Here is a 24,738-nt window from a genome sequence, read left to right on the forward strand (position 1 = left end):
TTTAATTGCTTGAAAACTTCCCACATGTCTTGAATTTTGCAATTCTTGTTCCCAAAATGTGTCGACTCTTAGAGACGTTGAGGAAACGGAGCCTTAGGCTCATAAGACGTCTCCACATTTGGGTTGACAAGCTTGGAATTTTCAGCATTAGACTTTGGATTTTTAGGAGTGAACTTTGGATTAAAAGAGAGGAGATTTGGATTTTTGGGAGGAAGAACTTTGTCATTGCTACTTCCATCAACCTTGTTATCCACAACTTGACCACTCCTAAGGGTGGTGATTGCTTGGACTTGTTCATGAGTTGGCCCACTCGGAGGAGGGGTTTCATCAATCACATGAATCCCTCTAGGATTTTCAAATGGTTGAGCAGGAAGCTTCCCCTTATCTCTTTGAAGGAGTTGGTTCATTGAAGTGGCTATTTTCCCCACTTGATTCTCAAGTTTAGCAATAGACTGAGTGTGGGAATGAACCATTTGGAGAGTGGGCTGCAAAGATGACAAGAGTTGCTTGTTGGATTCCATTATTTGCTTATTTAGAGATTCCATCATTTACTTATTTGCAGCCATAATCTCATCCGTTGGGAACACAGGAGGTTGATTAAAGATATTTGGATTATACGGAGGACGGTAGCTTGACGAGGCCTGAAATGGCCTATTTTGAAATTGAGAAGGGAGCTGATTTTGATGCCTTTGATTCTGAAAGTTTGAATTTTGTGGGGCGGGTTGCCTCCATGAAAAATTCGGATGATCTCTCCATCCTGGATTGTAAGTATTGGAATATGGATTATTTTCGGGCCTTGAGAACATCGTATTTGCTTGCTCTTGATTGGGATTGGAAAATTGCTCCGGTGTGGGACAATCTTCCGAAAGATGGAAAGGACTAGTGCATGAAGCACACACCGCACTAGCTGAATTTTGAGACAAGGAAGGAGATAGATATGGTGCCATCAATTGATAGAATTTATGAGCTATGGCATCCACTTGAGATGATTCTTCCCTCATTGTCTTCGGTTGACAAGGGTTGGTGTTCTTTGTATTGGTTGAGGTTGGACCACTACGAGAATTATGCTGTAATGAGTTTTCACTCAAATTCTCAAGTAAGGTCCATGCCTCATCCGCACTTTTAGACTTGAACATCCCCCCATAAGATGAGTCAACCATGAATCTATGTGGGTCGGTTAACCCAGCATAGAAAGCTTGCACCAATTACCATTTTGGAATTAGGTGGTGTGGACATTTCCTTAAGAGGTCTTAAAGTCTCTCCCAAGTCTCATAGAGTTGTTCCCCCTCGCCTTGGGAAAAACTAAGAATGGAACGCCTCATTAGATTGGTTTTACTCACTGGATAATATTTTTTATAAGAATTCTTGTTGCAATTGAGCCCATGTAGTGATGGAATTTACAGCAAGGGAGTTCAACCAATATTTTGCCCTATCTTTTAAGGCAAATGGGAAGAGATGCAAATGGAGAGCATTTTCAAGGAAGCCCCTAAGCTTGATGGTAGAGCAGATTTCAAGGAACTCATCAAGATGCTTATAGGGGTCCTCATGTTCCAAGCCATGAAAGGAAGGAAGCATTTGAATTGTACTAGATTTGATTTCATATTGGGCTGCATCGATATTCGGCGTCACTATGCAAGAAGGAGAGGCGTAGGTTGTAGGGATGAAGTGGTCCCGAAAAGTCATGGGAACCACATTTGGAATTTTGGCCCTATCATTATTAATTCCCTTATTTCTGATATCTCCAACATTTTTCAACTATTGTATTAAATTCGAGTTCGATTCCTCTTATATTTGCATATTCCCTAAGGTTTCTTCTAAGAGTCCTTTCAAGTGAATTTATGTCAACTGGCGAGTCAAGAGTCGGTAAGGAAAGTGATCTACGGCCAAACATCAAAAACTCATAACACAATCAAAACAACAATGCATCACCATAACCTCCACATATGATGTTCCCGTTCTCCTCAATTATCTAGACAGAAATGTAAATGGCCACGACAACGACCGATGCTTGCAATTGAAAAGAACAATAAATAGCCTCGACAAGGGCTTCACAACTTAACTAAATCTACTCTAAACATATGCAAGATATTCACAACTTTGAAACTAAAGCTTTGAAAACTTACCTGAAGTCGTCTAGACTTACAAATTTGCTAGCTTTCCTTAGCAAGCCTTGAACACCTAAGATCTCACAAACACTTAAAATGTCACAATGATCAAAACCACGCAATAAAATATTCACAAGGCACAATATTAACAATCAAACCAAAGGTAATCCTAAAATCTTGGTTGCAAAACCATTTGCAATCCCCGGCAACGGCTCCAAAAATTGATCGGTCGTCGACTATCACAATAATAATCAACCCTTTGCAATAGCACAAATCATTGTAAAATAGGGCTATTGGTCGGGTAAGTCGAACAACTGGGACTGCTAGTTTATGGCAATTAAGATATCTAGAATCACTTTTAGAATGACGAAAGGGTATATAGAGTTTTGTTGGTTTGTCACTAAAATTAAGAATTGAACAATGCATAAAACAATATTGTGCTAGGAATTTAAAGAGATAAAAGCAATTAAGAAGGGACTAGGGAAGTGAATCCACTACCCATCAATAAGTATGCTAGGACATGATTTACTTGGGGGAACACATATATATATAACCGTGGAATGCAACAACACAACATTGATACATTATCTTCAAGAAATATTTAAAATCAAGATATGAGAATAACCTATCAAGGTACTACATGTTTTGGTTACCTAAACTAGGATGCAACCTTAGACATGATCACCAAGCCATAGATTATCAAGCCCTTAATCTTATAATAAAAGCATATAAAATAGAAATCAAGAAGAATCTATCAAAGGAAAACACTAAGCAATAGATTATCAAAATTCCTAAATATCATGTCAATAAAATCACTTCCATGAACTCATCTCCATTGTCACTATGAAAGATGCAGCAATATAATCATGAGAGAAAAACAATCTAAGACATGATATTTTACTCAAAATGATCATTAAAAGACATTGAAGTTCTTTACATCAAATAAAGTGCTCTAGTTCATGGAAAGGTCACATATATACATTAAACCCCTAAATATAAATCAAAACAAAGCAATGCTTACAAAATGGAGCTTCATCACCTCCCTAGATAGGGCATTAGTTACCCATGAAGACAAGGAATGAAGAAGAAAATGAAGAATCCCTCTCCATTTTCGCACCTCAGCCCTCTTAAACACAACCCTCACAAGCTCTCAATATTTCTCTCTCCCCCTTTTCCAAAATGTGTGATGATCCATAATACAAGTTTCCCCCTTTATTTTGTAAACAAGATGTTTACCAAACCACCCAAAAACTGAGGTCCATGTTCCCTAAAGGTCTTTTCACCAACAACCCAATTAAGGAAGGAATCCAAATTAAAAGGTTCAAGGAGACAAGTGGGTCTGCAGTGTGTTTACGAGCGCTCATAGATCGCAGCACGAGCGCTCATAGATGCCTTAGACAAAATCTTCTTGGATCGAGAACATGGACGAGCGCTCGAAGAAGGAGTTACGAGCGCTCGTAGATGCTGAGATTTCTACTACCGAGATTTGGAGCACTCGAAGGTGACTTAGGAGTGCTCGTAGGTGACTTGGAACATTCTGCTTGAAATTGGAGCTCTCGTAGGTCATACGAGCACTGGTGTGATATGGTAGAAAACACTTGGATGCTCATGTATGCTGTACGAGCGCTCGAAGAAGGAGCTACGAACGCTCGTGAATGTGATAGTTTGCATCTTTTCCTTCTTCTGCTTTGGACTTCTCCTATATGGGATTAGCATTGGCCCATTTTGTTCTCTTTTTCATTGAAGAAGGCTTCCTGGACCTCCTTTAGCAGATTCTCCTCAAAAATCTCCGAATGCAACAACCTAGAATGATTTTCTCTTCAACAAGCCTTCAAAAGCTTCCATTTTATTCCCTTTTTGTAGACAAATCTGAAAATGCACAGAAACCTCATAACTGGAGAAAATATATACAATTAAACCACAAATGGACTTAACTAATGCAAATAAGGGCGATTGAATATACAATATTTGGCGCTTATCACAACTTCAATGCCTCTCTCTTAAATGATATGTCTTAAAATAATCCCCTGTTAAACCATAAAATGGCTTTTCTCCCAACTAAGAATAAGATTAGTTTCCCTACAACGCTGAAGCACTAGGGACGGATGTTGGAGACAGTTTTCGAATGTGGACCCAAAAACAGAGAATTCATCTATAAAGACCTCGAGAAACTTTTCAACCACGTTCGAAAAGATAGACATCATACACCTCTGGAATATTACTGGCACATTACACAATCTGAAAAGCATCTGTCTATATGCAAATGTACTGAATGGATAAGTGAAAGTAGTTTTCTCTTTATCCTTAGGATCTATGGCCACCTAATTTTAGGCAAAATTTCCATCTAAGAAACAATAATAGCTCTGGCTAGCCAACCGCTCAAGGATCTGATCAATTAATGGTAATAAAAAATGATCCTTTCTAGTAGTGAAGTTGAGTTTTCGGTAATCAATACACACACGTCATCCAGTGGTGGTGCGTTATGGAACTAATTCTCCCTCGGAATTCTCAACTACTATAATACCTGACTTTTTAGGTACTACCTAAGTAGGACTCACCCACTTGTTATCTGAGATGGGGTAAATTATTCCTGTATCTAGCAACTTCACAACTTCTTTCATAACCACCTCCTTTATATTAGGATTCAATCTTCGTTGGAGTTCCTGAGATGTTTGGGAATCCTCCTCCAAAAAAATCTGATGCATGCAAATTTTGGGACTAATTCCTTTTAAATCAGCCACACTCTACGCAATAGCCTCTTTATTTTGCTCAAGAACTTTTAAGAGACTACTTTCTTGGGAACTTATAAGATTGGAAGCAATGATCACCAGGAGGGTGTCATTTAAACCCAAAAAAGCATACTTGAGCTTGTCCGGTAGTGACTTAAGCACAAGCTTAGGTGGAGACTCTAAAGAAGGAATAAGTGGAGTACTTGAAAGTGGAAGAAGATGATCAAGTCTAGATTTCCATAGAGGAAAATCTGTGATAGGAGTGGAGTTGAGTAAGGAATTCACTTCAGCTATTGAAGATTCGATTTCGAAGTCTTCATAATTGAAGTGATTCAGACAAGCTTCTAAAGGATCCTTGGATAAAATAGTTAGGAATGATTCCTCAACCAACTCATCAATAACATCAAGGAAAAAGCATTCACTATCATCGTGGGGATGATGAATAGCATTGAAGATGTTTAGCTTGACTTTTATATTTCCAAAAAATAAATCTATGGCTTCAGTCCTACAGTTAATGTAAGCATTCGCTATAGCTAGAAAATGATGCCCAAGAATGACTGGATATACTTTTTGGAATCGTGGACCAGTTCTGTATCAAGAACTAAGAAATCAACCGGAAAAAAGTACTTGTCCACCTTTCTGAGTACATCTTTAACAATACCCCGTGGTTGTCTGACAGAACGGTCAGCAAGCTGTAGAACAACCAACGTAGGTTTTAACTCTTCTAAACCTAACTTCTCATACATCAAGTAAGGAATAAGATTCACACTTGCTCTAAGATCAAGAAGTGCTCGCTCTATCACATTGTTTCTAACGATGCAAGAAATTGTAGGACCACCAAGATCTTTAACCTTTAGAGGAGTGTTATACTTAAGAATAGCACTGACTTGCTCGGTGAGACAAATTTTCTTAGGAACTTGGCTTTTGGCTTTTAGATTTTCTCTTGAAAGTGCATAAGTCCTTTAAAAATTTGGAGTAGGCTGGAATTTACTTTATAGCATCAAGCAGAGGAAGATTAATTTTAACCTGTTTAAAGACCTCCATCATATTTCGAATTTTCTCCCCTTGCTTACCAAAGTAGGAGGGTTCCTTAAACAATTTAGGACAAGGTGTTCTTGGCTCATAAGCTGTCTCAAGGTTGGGAGCAAATGAAGAAGTGACTCCACCTTTAACTCCTATGGTGGATTGTGGAATAGAGTTTGAGGAAACATCCTTTGGATGTGGATTATGAATGATAAGAACAATAGGAACCCTAAGCCTCTATTTTTCTTCCTATCCTTTTTTAACTTAATTATCAACCACTTTACCACTCCTCAATGTAGTAATATCCTGAACTTGCTCATGATGAATACCTAAGGAATTGGTTTCATCAATCATGTAAGTCTGCCCTTTCAGGTTGGCTACTGGTTGACTAGGCAGCTTCCTATCCTCTCTTCGAGATAGAGTACTCGCTATTTGCCCAACTTGTGCCTCTAACTTTGCTATGGCTTGTGAATGAGAATTAAGAAGTTGGGTATTGGCTTTAAGATCAACAAGAGCATTGAGTACTTGATCCTCAAAAACATAATTTTTAGGAGGAGGTGGAAGATTAGGAGTTTGAGTTAGTTGATTCCTGAACTGAGGTGGACGATAAATAACAGATTGGTTGAAAGAATTATTTTATGGCATAGGATTGGATGAATTTTGGTACTATCCCTGTGATTGTGGAACAGTGACTCCTTGACTTTGATTACGCCATGATAGATTTGGATGATCTCTCCAACCAGGATTATATGTAGAAGCATATGGATTGTAAGCTGGTCTAGAGAATGCAGCATTCACTTGCTCCTGTAGGATCTCAGATAATTGTCCCATCATAGGGCAAGTATCATCAAAATGGGAAAGATTAGCACAGATTAAACAAACTTCCTTTGGCAAGGCAGTTTGTGGATTAACAACAGAAACATAGCCAGATGATAAGAATTGATCAAACCTACGGTTCAATACTTCTATTTGAGCGGCTAACTCACTAGCTTTGTCTACCTCATAGAGTTTTTTAACCTTATGCATTCTAGGTGAAGACCTAGACCTAGAGGAAGAAGCATGTTGCATTGAATTTTCACTTATGACCTCAAACAATTCACAAGCGTCAGCCAGACTCTTACGCAGAAAAGCTATATTACTGGATGTATCAACCATGTTCTTATAAGAATCAGAAAGACTATCATAGAAAATCTGTACTAAGTGCTATTTAGCAATATCAAAATGTGGACACTTTCTTAGAAGATCATTATATCTTTCCCATGAATCATGGAGCTGTTCTACCGGGATTTGGGAAAATGTCATGATATCTCTTCTCATTTGAGAGGTTTTACCCACTGTGTAGTATTTTTTCAAGAACTCTTGTTGCAACATGTCCCATATAGATATAGAATTTGTTAGAAAGGACTGCAACCAAGTTCTTGCTTTGTCCTTAAGAGAGAATTGGAAAAGTCGCATCCTAAATGAATCATTGGTAAGAGTGGTCATCTTGGTAGTCGAACACAATTCCAAAAATACATCCAAGTGCGTATAAGGATCCTCTGTTGCAAACCCATGGAAGGTAGGAAGCATTTGGATCATAGTAAGCTTGATCTCAAAATAGGTTGCATTAGCATCAGGAAATACAAAGCGCGAAGGGGAAATGTATGTGCTTGGAATAAAATGATCCTTCAATTGTGGTTGTGGAGGAACAGGTGGCACCCGTTCTCCATTACCTTTGCCATTACCATTACTATTACCCAGTGCAGAATGATTATCAGTCATGTTATTAGAGGAACTTCCTATTGAATTTAAATGCTTTTTAAGTTTTCTTAATTGACTAAGAGTTCTCTCTATTTTAGGATCATGCACTAAAGGTTTTGACTAAGTATGGTGAGTTAACATGCACTAATTCCACTAACCCTAATAATAACAAATATAAAATTTTCCAAGTAAAAGAAAATACCAAAAACTCACAGAAGGTTTTATAAACCGAAGCTTTTTATCCCTTAAGCGTCTTTGTTCTCACTGCTACTTTCCTGCACTTGAAAAGAAAAAGAATTAAGGTGAGATATCAGAAAGTCCGAAAACAGGTAAACCAAAAATAAAACTAATTAAAAATTAAACTAATAAACAAATCTCCCCGGCAACGACGCCAAAAATTGTTGTGTCAATTTTTACTTCAATAATAAATAACCACTCGCAATAGCACGAATCTTTGTATGATAGTACTATAGAGAGGGTGTTGAACCCACAGGGAGATGAGTGTATTTTATTTTGCTTTTAACTAATCTTTATTGGTTTATAAGTAACTGGTTGAATTGATTGATTGGTTGTTATGATTATAAACTAAAATTAAACTAAAGTGATCAGAGAAAGAAAGGTCTTAGGGCTTTGACTTCACCACGACCTTCATACTATGGTTAACTATTTCAACTCTAGGGATTTAACAAATTATATTTCAAATTAATTGAACTCAATAACATTCGTTCAATTCGATTTTTAAAGAAAGATGTTCTATAAATTGCAGTTAACTATAACTTATCTGCGGTTAGCATGGACAATCGACTTATCTACTCAAAGTACTTTAACTAATTTTGTAAACAATCCATCTTTCCTAAGCATAGACTATGAAAATATTTATTTACAAAAAACATTGGAACACCATTACATGACCTCCATTCTTATGTCCGGCAAGGCTCTGCCAAATACCGTCCAATAAGAATGGGTTGAGAATAGAATACGAACTGTTCTATCTAAGACAATGTAATAACAATTCGACAACTATTTAAAACATTAAAATCCAATTGAGTTGTCTCAATTGCTCATAGTCATGTAATCAGAAACATAATATATATTAAAAATAACCCATATTTAAAACAATCAAACCATAGTACTAGATTGGGTTACATCAGTGCCCTAAGAGATGAATTAGCTACTCATAACGATGCCGAATATCATCTATGTTGTAGTCGTCTTCATCGTCACAGATGGCACTTCTCTTCTCAGGATCTTCACCTTCTAAGGTTATGGAAACCCTAAAAGCTGCCACCACAGTATCAGCCTTCTGAATAATACGAGAAAAAGAGACTTCTTCTATTAAGGCCTTTGCCTTCTTTTATAGAAGAAAATAAAGGTTTGGTGGGCTTTTAGGTCTTCTGGCCCATCTGGAGTGACAATACGAATTTGAAAAGAATAATCCTGTAATTTTAAATCTGATCTGTCATGGAAGGCTCGAGCTTAAGAAGTAGAGCTTGAGCTTTGGCTTAAGCTCGAGCTTTGGGAACAAGGCTTGAGCTTCAATGATTTATTGCTCGAGCTTCAGAAGATGGTACTCGATCTCTAATTTCATACTTAGTCAAATTTCTTAAACTATTTTTCGAAGCGTCTTTTTCTTCAACACTTAGAATATTTTTGGATTCTCTTCTTTTAACATTGCTCGATCCAAGCTTCATAGGGCTTGAGCTTTAGGTACTCAAGGCTCGAGCTTTGAATGATGGTGCTCGATCCTTGAGGTCTGGCACGAGGCCCTGGGAGCTTGGTTCTTCCTTTAAAATTAACTCTTTAAGTTCTGACGCCTTATGCTCGAGCTTGAAGCCAAGGCTCGAGCACCCTGAGGTTAGGCTTGAGCACCACTGAATAGGGCTCGAGCTCTGAAGATCCAAGGCTTGAGCTTTAATGCCTTGTTGATTTTTCTTCTCTTTCTTGCAGGGCTCGAGCCTCAGGACTTAGGCTCGAGCTTTGGTTCTTGAATTCTTCCAAATTTCACCATTTAAGCTCTCAGCTTGCTTTAGATGATCTGCAACGACTCTGTAAGCTTCGATATCAGTCTTTTCATCATAAAGTCCCGGTTTTAACCGTTTCTCTGGGAAAGTACCAATAAACACACATTAAACATAAATCAATCTAACAATGGATAGAAGTATCACTTTAGGCCTTAACATACGTATATTTAGGGGCTCGAATATGCAATATTCAGCGCTTATCACTAGGGTTCGGCTCTAGTATGGGAGATAGGAGTTCTCCCTACAACATTAGTGCGCACTAGGTAATACCTTGTGGATCGTAATTACCCGGAATAACTTGCTTGGTCTAGAGACCACATGTCCTAGTCTTTCCAATTACTTGATTTCGCATTCAATTCTAAGTTGTTAATCATTGATTACTTGTAGCTTTTGATTTGGTGGTTGCGTTTCCAATTTCATTTAATATACTTGAGCCTTTTATACTTGCTTCTTGCATTGTCAATTTCATTTAGTATACTTGAGTCATGTATACTTGCTTCTTGTGTTTTCAATTTCATTTAGTATACTTGAGCCTTGTATACTTGCTTCTTTCACTTTCAATTTCATTTAATGTACTTGAGCCTTGTATACTTGCTTCTTGCACTTTCAATTTCATTTAGTATGCGTGAACCTTGTATACTTGCCTCTTGCGTTTTCAATTCCATTTAGTATACTTGAGTCTTGTATACTTGCTTCTTGTGTTTTTCAATTACACTTAGTATACTCATGCCATGTATACTTGTTTCGTATGTCTTGTAATTTCATTTAGTATACTTGCGCCTTATATATTTGTTCCGTGTATGTTTCAATTTTGTTTAGTATACTTGTGTTTGTATACTTGTACGTCTTGTATTTATCATTTCAAATACTTCTATAGCTTGAGATGATCCCTTAGTTCTCCTTGTAACATAAACACTAGGTGGAATGAACCTTTGTATTGGTTTATATTGAGTTTATAAGGTATTTAAAACTATAGGGTATATGTATGCACTTCTTCCTACGAGTAACTTGTTTACTCACCCTAGTTGTTTGGGATATTTTTCAGGTAAGGAGGCCTTGTTTTGGGATGCACAACAACCCTAGGTTGACTTGTCATTTTGGATTACTTTTGATGTATTTTTAAAAACATGCAAGTGTTAGCATGTAGCTTTCTTTTGGTTCAATATGTCGTTTTTACTTTGAAACATGTAATGGGTACCTAAGTACACTTTTCGGCACTCATTTTATATGTATGATATGTGGCCAAGGGCCAACGTCTTTTGGGATTACCTGTATACACTTAATTTCAAAATTTACTTTTAAAAGGGATTTTATGGATTTCGGAGGTTTGACATGTCATATTTTGCATTGGATGTATTTGGAGGCCATGGGCCTTTGTAACATATCTTAATATACATATTACGTTTGCGTGCATGTTCACTTTTGCACACAAACACATATTTGTTGAAATGAGCATTCTTGGACAAAATTTTCCATTTTATTGTAAAATCTAATCTTAGGGGCATTTTGGGTATTTCTTTTAAAAATCAAGCTTCAGCCTTGACATGGTCACTTCGAAAATGTGATTTTAAAGGGGATTTCTTCACAATATTTTTCCAAAAAACGTCGTCTTGGTCTCAAAAACCCCGCATCAAATCCGATTTTCTGGGTTATTCATTTTTTTTTAAAAATAGATCTTGGCACTATTTATCGATTTTCTAAAAAAAATCGTGTAGACCGTTCCGGAACTTCCGGAAGTCTTGTAGGTGTATTTTAAGGTTGCATATTCAATTTAGGCAATTTAAAAACGTCCCGGAGGCCTTTTTCCATTGCTTGGGCAGCAACTTCAGCTTTCTAATACCAGTAGTAGCTTATCAAGGGCGCGCGCACGCAGCTGTGCCGCGATTGGCAGGCTGTCTTGACAGCCTTGATGCTCTGTTTTTAAACGACTATAACTTTATTGTCCGGACTCCGAATCAGGCGATTCTTGAGTCTAACTTTGTTTATTTTTTGTTGTCTTTCCAATGGTGTGCACGGTGGTACCCAATTCTTTGTGAAAAGACCATTTTACCCTTAGAGTTGCAAAATCGTCATTTTAAACCCTAGCTTCCACGTATACTTTCTTTTTGGGTTCCGTGGCTTCACGAGAGGCCACTTTTATGTCATAGGGATGATGCGCATCTCTAGAGACCTTGGTTTTACTTTTCGCTTCGGCATTTCAAATCCATTTCGGGTCATCACAGGACCCACCAGGTTTGTAAAACTATGGCCATCACATCGCGCTTTAGTCTATAAATTTTCTACTTTGAAATCAACAATAAACTTTACGGCTCTACTACTGAAGTAGTACTTCTCTCCGTTAGATCCTTACTCGTTGTTTAACATATTCCTAAAGAAATTAATCACCTTTAAATTAATACATTTTATTTAGATACATTCATTTTTAATATCATTAACATTGATAGTTATGTAAAAATAATATACGAAATGAATTCAACTCACATCATCAGACACCCAGTTTTCATCAAATATAGTTTGAATTTGATGTTGAATTACCGTACGACCATACATGGAAATAATAATTCCAATGAGACAATTAACGACAATACATGAAAATTAAGCATCCTACTCATACATTACATATAAACATATGCAAAAATTAATTAAAGGCAAAAATATGTAATGCAAAAGATGATCAATGCATTAGAAAACTTACGAATCGTCTCCGTCAACATTTGCCACATATCTGAACAAAATGTTATGCTCTTTAGTAAGACAAACCATTTTTTTTTATTGTCTTTGTATACATAGGGAGAGTAAGCATATCGCCCACACTTTATTTTTCTCTTCCCTATTCGAAGCTTTACAACTCCTACAGCCTCTGCATTCTTTGTTAAATTGATATGATCCAGACTTAACTGAGTGTCTCGATAACTAGCAGCAACCGTTGCATTCAACTCATTATTTTCCTTCGGACTTGGTAAGACATTCTGGGTTGCATTAGAATAAGACTCATTTTTTTCACCCTGTGCATCATTGGACTCTTCTTCACTTCTTCCATCACTTTGTTCATCCGTATGTTTTTCATGTTTGTAATTGCTAGGATCACTTTCCTCCTCACCTATTTCATCACCATCATCGAAGTCTCGATCAACTAATTCATCGTAACTTGCAGAATCAGGTTACTCCTCCCATGTTTTCTCAACACGGTCACCATGGCCATCCTTACCATCTGTATCATCATCAATTGGTTCCCCACCAAACCCATCCTTCTTGTCTTTGTTGTTCCCAAAGAATCTAGCTTTTTTTCGCATATCCCACCTCTTAAAGGCAGACAACATATTTGTTAGACTCCTTTTCGATTTTATTACATCTAATTCCGCTAATTATATATCAATCAGGACTCTGTTAATGCAAAACTGCGTAAAATAAGGTCAATGAGACAAAAAAAAACTTTTAAAAACATATATTGTACATAGAGAAAATGTATTTCAATACATGATTACCTCCATATCTGAGTCAAAAAATTAATAATCGTCAAAATCTATGTTTGAATAATCAAATGGAGAAGGGCCAAACCATCTTAGACTACGATATCATTACCACTGCTGGTACATACCTTTGTCTTAAGTGGGATCAACTATTCCCATTCCATATTATAAAAAATAAATTTAAAAAAAAAAAACACAAGTCTGTCATTAATATATATATATATATATATATATATATTAGCAGAACCAAATACTTTAAATATCTCCTTTTGGACAAGCTCGATATTGCGTATCACAACGTATCAAAAAAAGCAGTTTTTTTTTTTTTTAATTGCAACAATCAAAGTAAATACCACTTATGTTAAATAATATTAAGGGAAAATTACATATAAATGGAGTCAAAGTTCCATATTTACTTAGAGGCTGAGTTAAAGTTTCATATTTCTCTAAAATGGATTGCTGAGGTGGCACATGGTTTTTTACTGTTTAGAAATTGTGATGCCTAAAATACCCTTCCGCGAAGGTACTACTTTTTCTTCGAAGGTACTACTTTTTTGAACTGAAGGTATTACTTTTTGGCGTCCAGGTACCATGTTTTTTAAACACCCGCGAAGGTACTACTTTTTCTCCAAAGGTACTACTTTTTTGAACTGAAGGTACTACTTTTTTGCACTGAAGGTACTACTTTTTTGTTAGGGAAGGGCATTTTAGGCACCACAATTTTCTAAACAGTAAAAAACCATGTGCCACCTCAGCAATCCATTTTAGAGAAATATGTAACTTTGACTCAGTCTCTAAGTAAATATGGAACTTTGACTCCATTTATATGTAATTTTCCCTAATATTAATATGTACTTCAAATGTTTTAAAGGAAAATCTAAACAAATGAAAAGGAAGGATACCTGCAAAACATCGTACAACCACCGTATGACTTTTTCACCTTGCCATTTGTAGCTGGTTTCATAATTCTGGCCAAACAATTGTTGACATAGCTGTACCAGTTGTAAGTACTAATGACATTCACATCATCAATAGTTTTCAACAAGTCCCAATGGCAATTATTTTGGCCAGTAGGACTTAGTACAGTAGAATAAGCTAAGAGGATAGACGTTGGCTTGAATTCATTAACTACCTTTACCTTTAACACCTACTCTAACAAAACATCTTGGTACTTCTCCAACTTTGTCCTCAACTTTTATGCCACAATATTCGGAGTCAAAACTTTTAATTAAATACATGCATAGGTCGCGGAGAAAAAAAAAAAGAATATTTAAGTTTCGACAATTTTCCAAACCCAATCTCCTTAACAACCTTTATATTTTCATCATCGAGCTGTGACAGTGCTTCAACGAACTTAGAAAGCGAGCATCTGTACCAGGCACCTTTGGTTGCATTTATCTTTCCTTTTTCTTTTACTTCAAATCCATATCATTATAAGACATCATGCATAGGTTATGGGTTAGGTCATCAAATCACATAATTACATTCAAATTTAATTACCGTCTATTTTTTTTTCTAGTTTTTCTTTCTTAAGGAATGTTGTCGTCGTACTCTTCCTTTAGTCTTTTCCATTCCCTTATCCATGGTTCCTTATCAATAGCAGGCATTGAATTCAATGTCACTTGAGCACGTTTGTGCACTGAACCTATTAAGGGTTGTGGTATCCTACCGCGTTTTCGGTGTTCTTTCCAGTACTTCCTTATAAAGTCGTCCCTTTATAATTACATTCAAATTTAATTACCCTCTATTTTTTTTCTAGTTTTTCTTTCTTCAGGAATGTTGTCGTACTCTTCCTTTAGTCTTTTCCGTTCCCTTATCCATTGTTCCTTATCAACAGCAGGCATTGAATTCAATGTCACTTGAGCACGTTTGTGCACTAAATCTATTAAAGGTTGTGGTATCCTACCGGGTTTTTGGTATTCTTTCCGGTACTTCCTTATAAAGTCACACCTTTATATCATAACAAATAAATTATTAGAAACTTTTTTAAGAATTCAATAACCATGAAATGCATATTGCATCAACAAACTTTCCTACCACATAACAATATTACAGTTAGATAAGTCAATTTTACATTTCATATTTCAATAAGGGCACGTTTGGCAACCACAGTTGCTTTGTGCTTTTGTTTTGACCCGAAGCAGAAGTAATGTTTTTGCTTTAGAATGTGTTGAATACTATTCTGAAACTTGTTTGGTAACGTCTATTTGTTGTGAGATTTTAGAAAGCAGAAACATAAAAACATAATTGGTAACGTCCTGAAATTCAAAAGCAAAAATATGAAATTTAGAAGCAAAAATATGAAAACATGTTTAGTAATGTCCATGCTTTGAAAGACAAAACATGAAAATATGTTTGATAACGTCTATGCTTCGGAAGTAAAAACGTGAAAACATGTTTAGTAACGTCAATATTGTGAAAATATTGGAAACAAAAATAAAAAACTTGTTTGGCAATGACTGTTTGTATTCTTGAATTTTATTATTTAAATTTATTTATAATAATATTAAAAATTTGTAAAAATGTACTTCAACAACCAACAAAAATTGCAAAACACAACATGTGTGTATATTAGTATAAATCCAATTTACAAAGGTAGATTTAATGAAATGAAGTTCAAACTTAAAATTTAGAGAAGTTTGTAATTCTATAAATTATATTCCTATTTCAAAGTTTAGAATATTTGTATCATTGGTATTATTTTTTAAAAATAAATAAAAGACATGAGGTAAAGAATTGAATAATTGAAAATTTTATTGAAACCTTTTTTTTTTATAACTCTTACTTTTATTTAAAATATTTGAACCTACATGTTTGGTTTGTCACATGCACAATAAAATAAGGCATTTTCATCCATATCACACCATGCATAAATCAATATTTGGACCAGTGTGGTGTTGAAAACTTTTAGTTGCATCCAACCACCATACATAAAGCTGTAAATCTAAAATACAAGTGTGAACAATCACTCTTTTTAATTCTATTTTGTTCAGTACAATGATGATATATTTTGAACATTATACTACTTATAAACAAATTTCAAAACAACCTAATATACACCTCCAAGTTTAAACAAATTTAAAATCAACCTTATAGACACCTCCAAGTACATATCAAGAAAAAAGTGATCAGAAGTTATTTTCCCTTTCAAAAAGCCAATTGCATAGATTTTGAAGTAACAGATTAATCCATAGAAAGTGCAAGGTGGCCACACATGCCACTCAAGGTCGTAAACTATTTGTTACATAAAACATTTACAAAATTTATGGTCAACAACATTACACGTTCTAGATACACAGTAAAGTTTGAGATCTCCTTTCAAACGTGTAGCCACCTCCTCAACCTCAGTTATATCCTTCTGAATACTATCTATTCTAATAATAAGTTGTTCCTTTGCCATCTTCACCTCGACCAAATTTAACAGCAAGAATGGTTGTTAGTTCGTGAGTCAAGGATATTCTTCACCAAAATGACAGAAACATATACATGTCAGCCAAGAAAACATGCATTCAAAGTTCTACTCCTCGTGTTGCAGATCAACTCAGTATAAGTAGTAGCATTACCCAAAGAAGACATTAGATTTTTAATGGAAATGCAATGTATGAAGACATCAAATTTTTAAATGTTGGACTACGATAATGACAAACAAGAATCACAACTATCGAATTCTAATATTCTAATATAATGACATTGATACATACATACATAATATGTGTGTTGATATTTTTCCACCCATAAGAACTCTACTTACTGCATCAACTAACTATCTTATTATAGTTGTGACATGGATAATGACCAGAAGGCTCAAGTCCTATCACCTTGTTGTGTATTATCCATCTTAATAAAGCTGGAATAACATTCTAATATTCTATGATAATGACAAACAAGAATCATAACTGCCGTGAAAAACAAAGTTAACTATCAAAGCAAACTCCTTTTATCCGTTATCCAAAAAAATATAAGATGATACCATTCCCAATCTCACAAATGCCCCTCTTACCTGCAACTCCTAAAACATCTCAAAGAAGCTTTGGCCAGCCCCTCTTACCTGCAACTCCTAAAACATCTCAAAGAAGCTTTGGCCAGAAAAGAAACTTGTTCTACAATGCTAAAGAACAAAGGGTTCATTTTAATTAATCACAAGGGTACTTCAAATTAAGTTTCAAAAAAATACCACAATTTGTAAATGGCATGCTTGTCCTCATAAATAAATGTAGATTTAACCAATATCTAAAGCAATGAAGTTTAGATCAAGGAAAAAAGAGAGACCACAACACATCAGCTAGAAAATCAAATGTCACTAACACGTACCTCTATTGGTATTTGAAATGCATAGATTTCCTTTTAACAAAAAATTGAAAGTTTCAGCGTTTTCAAGAGAAACTAGTCAATTGACAATTCCAGCTCCAAACTTACAGATTTGGCAAGCTCTTTAGCTTTTTCATCATCAAAACCAAACAAAGCCACGATGTTCAACTTAGTAGAAGTAGTAGCATTACCCACCAAAAAAATAAGAAAATGAGCATTAGCATACAGTCATTTAAATGTATAACAACTTAAGGCAAAATCATAGAAAATATATACATTTTTTGAAACTTGTTCCAAATTGCAGCAACTAAAGAATGACCACCACCATGATCAACTCAGTAGAAGTAGTAGCATTACCCAAAAAAAAATAAGAAAATGAGCTTTGGCATATAGTCATTTAAACATATAACAACTTAAGGCAAAATCATATAAAATATATACCTTTTTTCAGACTTGTTCTAAATAGTAGTAACCAAAGAATGACCACCACCATGTCAACTCAGTAGAAGTAGTAACATTACCCACACAAAAAAATAAGAAAATTACCGTTGGCATAGACTCATTTAAATGTATAACAACCTAAGGCAAAATCATAAAAAATATATACATTTTTTTAGACTTGATCCAAACAGCAGCAACCAAATAATGACCACCACCATGTTAAACTCAGTAGAAGTAGTAGCATTGCCCACAAAAAAAAATAAGAAAATTACCATTGGCAAGGACTCATTTAAATGTGTAACAACTTAAGGCAAAATTGTAAAAAAATGTATACTTTTTTTCAAACTTGTTCCAAACAGCAGCAACCAAATAATGACCACCACCATGTTCAACTCGGTAGAAGTAGCAGCATTACCCATAAAAAAAAAAATAAGAAAATTACCATTGACATAGACTCATTTAAATGTATAACAACTTAAGGCAAAATTATAGAAAATATTTTTTTTTTTCATACTTGTTCCAAACAGTAACAACTAAATTACGACCACCACCATGTTTAACTCAGTAGAAGTAGTAGCATTACCCACGAAAATAATAAGAGAATGAGCATTGGCAGACAGTCATTTAAATGTATAACAACTTAAGGCAAAATCATAGAAAATATATACCTTTTTTCAGACTTGTTCCAAACAGCAGCAACCAAAGAATGACTACCACCATGTTCAACTCATTTAAAGTAGCATTACAGACCCAAAAAAAAAGCATAACCTACTAAAATCAGAATATTTATCTAATATATTACAGTTCCAAAATAAAACATATCGAATGAGTGTCACAGTTATCATATGTAAATATATTACACACATTATTTCTCAACAACAACAATGAGCAAGAACAACATCCCAACCACCATAAATAGTATGGTAAGTGCAATACACCCACAAACACCATATAGCATGTACTTATGCTTAGTTTGTTCAGCTTGCATTGCTAAAATTATACCATCCAACTAATCATCCATATTTCCTTCAACGTGTGCACCTTGGTGCAAAGCATCCAACCGTAGGAATGCATGTGGGTGTGACTACAATAATGAAAAATATGTATAATTATGACAAGAAATTTGATAACATATTCAATATAATAAATCATATCAATTATGATGTATACATTTAATCATAGCAACTATGATGTATACATTTAACCATACCTCCCATGCTGGACATCTATAGAAGAAATGTCCATTATTTTTCGAAGTTCCTACCCTGTAAAGATTCATGGGACCTCTACCACATGCACACGGTGGTCCCTGTACTTGATACATGACTTCATATTCATTAAATAGAGTTAACATGCAACAAGAGCCACAAATACAACAAATATACTACAACATTACATACAGTCAGTCATCCCGCAATATAATAAGTGAAACTAAAAGCAATTCAAGTTGGTTAAGAGTACTAATAAAGTTACAGTCATCCAGTGTCATATAAGTCAGGTTGAAATGGATATTCTCAACAGCATTGCACACGACTCCATATTGCACAATCACGGACGTGATCCATTACTCGTAACTGACTCTGCGTAGCGTTTACCTCTACACAGGGCTCACTTTGCGAAGAAGAAGATTTTGGGTCATCCCCTAACTCATTACCATCAAAGATAGTATCACTCTAACCCTGCATTTTTATAAAATTGTGTATTGTACAACAAGTTATGACAATAAGTTTTTGAGCATGAAAATGAAATGCAGGCATTTGCTTCAAAATAGGGAATCACATCTTCAACAAACCAAAACAACACTCTATCACATTCCTCAACGATGAGTATCTATAATTAAATACTTCTTCACGACCACGTGGTCCTCTAGAATTCCTACGGTAATCTTGTAAGTGATACCGTTGACCCTGATACGGAGCCAAGTAAACTGGCTAATTTGCATAACCGGAGTCCACCAAATAAAACTTCCCTGCATTTATTTTTAGCTTTTTAGAAAACTTGATAATATATTTTATACTTACATATAACTCGTAAGGCTTTCCAATTATTTTTACCTAAAGGAGGTCTTGGAAATTGAAGTTCCACATTGTTCATGGTTTCATTTAAAATTCGTAAGTCATTAGTTGACCCTTCCCACCCCGTCAGTACATAAGTGAATTTCATATCAAACGAGCAAACACGCATGACATTTTGAGTTTTATCATTTTTTCTCCCACGAAATGGAATCTGTATATCAACCAGCACGTGTGGATGGATGTGGGTTCCATCTATAGCTCCGACACAATCTCTAAAGAATGGGTAATATTTAGGATTGAATCTAATATCTTGAGGAGTGACAGTCAATTCAGGGGGGACAATGACTTCGTGCCCAGCTCATAAACTTTATTTAAGACTATATGAAAATGTACTGAAATTGTCCAAGTTGAATGCTGGAATCTTTCGGCCACCACACAGTTCCTTTCATTGTATGCCAGTGTAAGTAGGAAGATTGCAACTTGTTCTTGAACAGTTAAAAATCTTGAATGTTTTAATCCTATAGATTTCAACTCCTCGCACAATGAAATGAAAACAAAGGGGTATATCCTAAAGTTCTCATAGCACCTATCAGGGTGACCAGTTAAAACCTCTATTACGTAGTCTTGACATTTCAAACAGGAATCCTACATGGTCGTCTATCGTAGTACTTTACATAATATTTAAACACAATGTCCATCAACAATAAATTTTCGTTGTCTTCTTCATCAGAATCAATCAACTCAATTATGGTCCTTACATTCATATATAGAAACCTATTTTAATGGAAAACAAAGATATCACATCATGACGACATACAAGTTATAATAAGAAAATAAAAAATTACAAGGGCATTAAATAAAACATAGCATTTAGTAACATATCAATTAAGGAATGCTTAAAAAGGCAATAAAAAAAATGATAAAAATTAAACCAAAAGTAAACAACAATCAAGATAAAACATAACAGTTTAGACAGCAAATATATAAAACATAACAGTTAGTACAGTCATCCAATAAAAAAATTAAACATAGTTATTACAGTCATCCGGGAAAATAAAAGAAATAACAGTTATACAGTCATCCAAGTTTTAAAACAACCACACGACTGAAGAAGTACAACATCAACCAAGAACGTCAAGAAAGTCCTTACAGGCCCATCACCCATCCCACTTTCCTATCATCAGGAATGCTAAGAAAGATATCCCTTCACAATGATGAGTCATGGAACATCGCTAGGGCCTTATTATAATGGGCAGTATCAAGTCCTTCCAAATAAGTAATAACCCTAATGCAATTTTGCACTTCTCCCTTCTCTTTCTCCCTTTGGGTGGGAGAGTTACAATCACCTGCCTCATGGGATCCTACACGATTGGAAGAGGTAGCAGCTATGGCTTTTTCTATTGCCTCAGCTTTCCTCTTTGAATTCTCAATCATGGTTTTCATAACTACAGACATTGTGGATGCAAAACTATATTTGTTAACTTTCCTAGGTCGAGGTTCTGGTGATGGAGTCCTCTCTTTACCTTCTACATCATTTCCTTCCTCATTCATAGTATCATCAAGAGAATTAATGTGAGCCATATTTGTGGGGACATGCGAGGTTGTGTGAGATCTAGTAGAAGGATGGACTTGAGATCCTGATGCATGTGTCTCTCCAAAGATGGCAGACAACTTCTCAAAGTGCTTACAACCCTTATTGCGAATTTCTTTTCCATATTTAAGAACCTACAAGTTATAATAAGCTTATTATTAAAATATGTGTATCCCAAAAAGGTAAATAATACTACAACAGATTGCATTATTTATCACTAACCTTTGTCAACCTTTCCCATCTCTTATCTTCCATTATAATCATTCCACTGTCAGCATTATAGCCCACACTCGTCTTAGACAACAACTTTTTAAAATCCTTGTGTAGTGCCCTCAATTGGTTGAATTTATTTCTAAGTTGTTTATTGGTGTATCTCTTGCCTATTTCAACTATCATTCCTTCCGTTATCTTTCTTCACCCAACATTGTTAAAAGTTTCACTAAGTACAATTTCCTTGCCTAACCTCTCTCCCCCATCAGCAAAATGAACTTCTCTTCTGAATAGTCATCCCAAATATTTTTTCTATCATCTGTCGTGTCTATCATCTCTACTGGAACCTCATCACCCAAGGTCATTTCATCGGCCTATTCATATAGATTATTGGGATTAAGATCCATTTAATAAACAGAATGGTTATAAGTACAATGATACACAGTTTAATAAATTGAAAATACATTACAAGTACCATGCACTACAGAAAAAAAAATGAATATAGGTAGCATGATACAAACAAAACACAAAAATAGATTTTGAAGTAATAAACAAAAATTATAAGGTCAATTCAGTTTGCATATATATTATTGGGATTAAGTTCAATCTAATAAACAGAATGGTTATAAGGACCATGATACACAATTTAATAAATTGAAAATACATTGCAAGTACAATGCACTACAGAGACTGAATAGATATAAGTAGCATGATATAAACAAAACACAAAAACAGATTTTGAAGTAATAAACAAAAATTACAAGGTCAATTCAGTTTGCATATACATTATTGGGATTAAGATCCATCTAATAAACAGAATTGTTATAAGTACCATGATACACAGTTTAATAAATTGAAATTACATTGCAACTACCATGCACTACAGAAAGAAAATGGATATAGGTAGCATGATACAAACAACACACAAAAACAGATTTTGAAGTAATAAACAAAAATTACAAGGTCTATTCAGTTTGCAGATAGTTGTACAAAAAAACTGAGGTTCAGTACAAATGAACAATTTAAGAAGAAATATTAACAAAAGTTTATAACTTTCACCGAGAAGCAATCACAAAATATTTTTAAAACAAAAAAAAGTTACAAGTTGAAGTGAGTTTGCAGAGAGTTATATGTGTAGACAAATAAAATTGCAATAAAACATTCACAGTAGGGAGCTTAGTTCAAATCGAAACCCTATTAAAACACAAAATCAAGCCAAAATAGATACACAAGTAATAAAACTCATAAAAAAATAAACCTCTATTTTCAGAACTAGTCTCCAGATGGAATAAAAAATTAAGATTGAAAACAGTAGGAAACTCAGTTCAAATAGAAACCAAGGGTTGTTATTTTGAACTGATATCAACACAAACAAGATCCCAAAATTATACACAACTTAAAAAAAAAAAATACTTATCAAAAAAACAAACCTGTATTTTCAGAACTAAGGTTTCCAAATCGAAAAAGAAATTAAGATTAAATAGGAAATCACGACCATCCAGAGGAAGAATTGTAAGGGTTGTCATTTTGAATTGATATGAACACAAAAATCAACCCAAAATTATACACAACATAAAAATCAGCTCATTGAAGTAACAAAACTGTAATTTTATAACTAGGGTTTCCAAATTGAAGACAAAAATAAACCCAAAATTATACACAACATAAAAAACAAAAAAATAAAAACAAACCTCTTCGAAGTAACAAAACTATAATTTCAGAAGTAGGTTTCCAGATCGAAGCATAAAATTCAACCAAAAATTATACACAACATAAAAATTAACTCATCAAAGTTACAAAACTGTAATTTCAGAACTAGGGTTTTCGGATCGAAGTACAAAAATCAACCCGAAATAGGAAAACAAGACCATCCAGAGGAAGAAGAATAGTAACGAAACATAAAAAATAAAAATAAATAAAAAATAAAAGGGATAAATTACAGTAACACCCCTAAGGTTTGCCAAAAGGACACTCAAAGAAAAGTTTGCCTATTTTTAGACAATGACACCCCCTAAAGTTTGATACATCTGCCAAAGACATCCCAATGGTAATAAATTAACATTTTTACCCTTTGACCTTTATAATGACTAATTTAAATGCAGAAATGACTTTTCTAACCTCATACCCATAACAAATTATTTCCTTCTCTCCACTCTATTTTCTCTTCCTCAACCCCCCAACACCAACACACACTATCACACATATACACACATACTGTCACACAAATGATGCATTCATACTTATTTGATAAATAATACATCAATTACTTGATATTTTTTTCGGTTAATAAATCTAATTAATTTGATGTGTTCTTTCAGTAGAACCAAGTTTTAACTTTTGTCCATGGTTATTAAATTCTCCAAATAACTTGGTGGGTTTATTTGATGATGCAATTTATTTTGAAATTTTCATTATTTTTATAGATGTAATTTTTCTGACTTTGGTTTTAAATTTTTCAATGTTTATGTCCAATCCCTCCAATCTACAGTGTTTGTCAAATTATGTGAAACCAGAAAAATTATATCTACAAAATATGGATTTTGTTTGTTGGATGTATTAGGACATCTGATATGATTTAGCCCTAGTAATATTTAAATACTTCACTTTCATTTTTTATGCGCGTGTGTGTGTGTATGTGTGACAGTATGTGTGTGTATGTGTGACAGTGTGTGTTGGTGTTGGAAGCTGAGAAAGACAAAATAAAGAGGAGAAAAGGAAAGAAATTGTTATGGGTATGAGGATAAAAAGGTCATTTTAGCATTTAAATTAGTCAATATAAAATTCAAAGGCTAAAAATGTCAATTTATTACCATTGGGGTGTCTTTGGTAAATGTATCAAACTTCAGGGGGTGTCATTGTCCCAAAATAGGCAAACTTTCCTCTGAGTGTCCTTTTGACAAACCTCAGGGGGTGTTACTGTACTTTACCAAAAAAAAAAATACACATCGAAGTAACAAAACTGATATTTTCAGAACTAGGGTTTCAGATTGAAGCACAAAAATTAACCCGAAATAGGAAAACAAGACCATCCAGAGGAAGAAGAATGGTAACGAAACATAATGAAATTAGTTTTACCGATCGTCAG

The 24,738-nt window shown here is 34.7% G+C and overlaps 1 protein-coding gene across 3 annotated transcripts; it reads right to left on the bottom strand.

Annotated features, from left to right (window-relative positions):
• Positions 1–16,221: 16,221 nt before the first annotated feature.
• LOC132311539 (uncharacterized) lies at positions 16,222–23,849 on the bottom strand. 3 transcript variants are annotated; one of them, XR_009483040.1, is made up of 3 exons: positions 21,666–23,849; positions 17,137–21,577; positions 16,222–17,088 (listed from the first exon to the last, which is right to left on the bottom strand). XR_009483040.1 is itself a non-coding variant. In XM_059809463.1 (3 exons), exons 2-3 carry the CDS (start codon positions 21,837–21,839, stop codon positions 21,059–21,061), a joined length of 693 nt encoding a protein of 230 aa, XP_059665446.1. In that variant the 5' UTR covers positions 21,840–22,027; positions 23,345–23,845; the 3' UTR covers positions 16,222–21,058. The 3 variants fall into 3 exon arrangements, 1 of the variants encoding a protein (XP_059665446.1); XR_009483041.1 differs by having other exon boundaries at positions 16,222–18,921; positions 19,048–21,577; positions 21,666–23,848; XM_059809463.1 differs by having other exon boundaries at positions 16,222–21,577; positions 21,666–22,027; positions 23,345–23,845.
• Positions 23,850–24,738: the final 889 nt, after the last annotated feature.

The sequence above is a fragment of the Cornus florida genome, unplaced genomic scaffold (assembly GCF_030987335.1).
Source record: "Cornus florida cultivar Cherokee Brave unplaced genomic scaffold, ASM3098733v1 CherokeeBrave_3.0.0_Hap2_Chr06, whole genome shotgun sequence".
Taxonomy (NCBI): Eukaryota; Viridiplantae; Streptophyta; class Magnoliopsida; order Cornales; family Cornaceae; genus Cornus; species Cornus florida.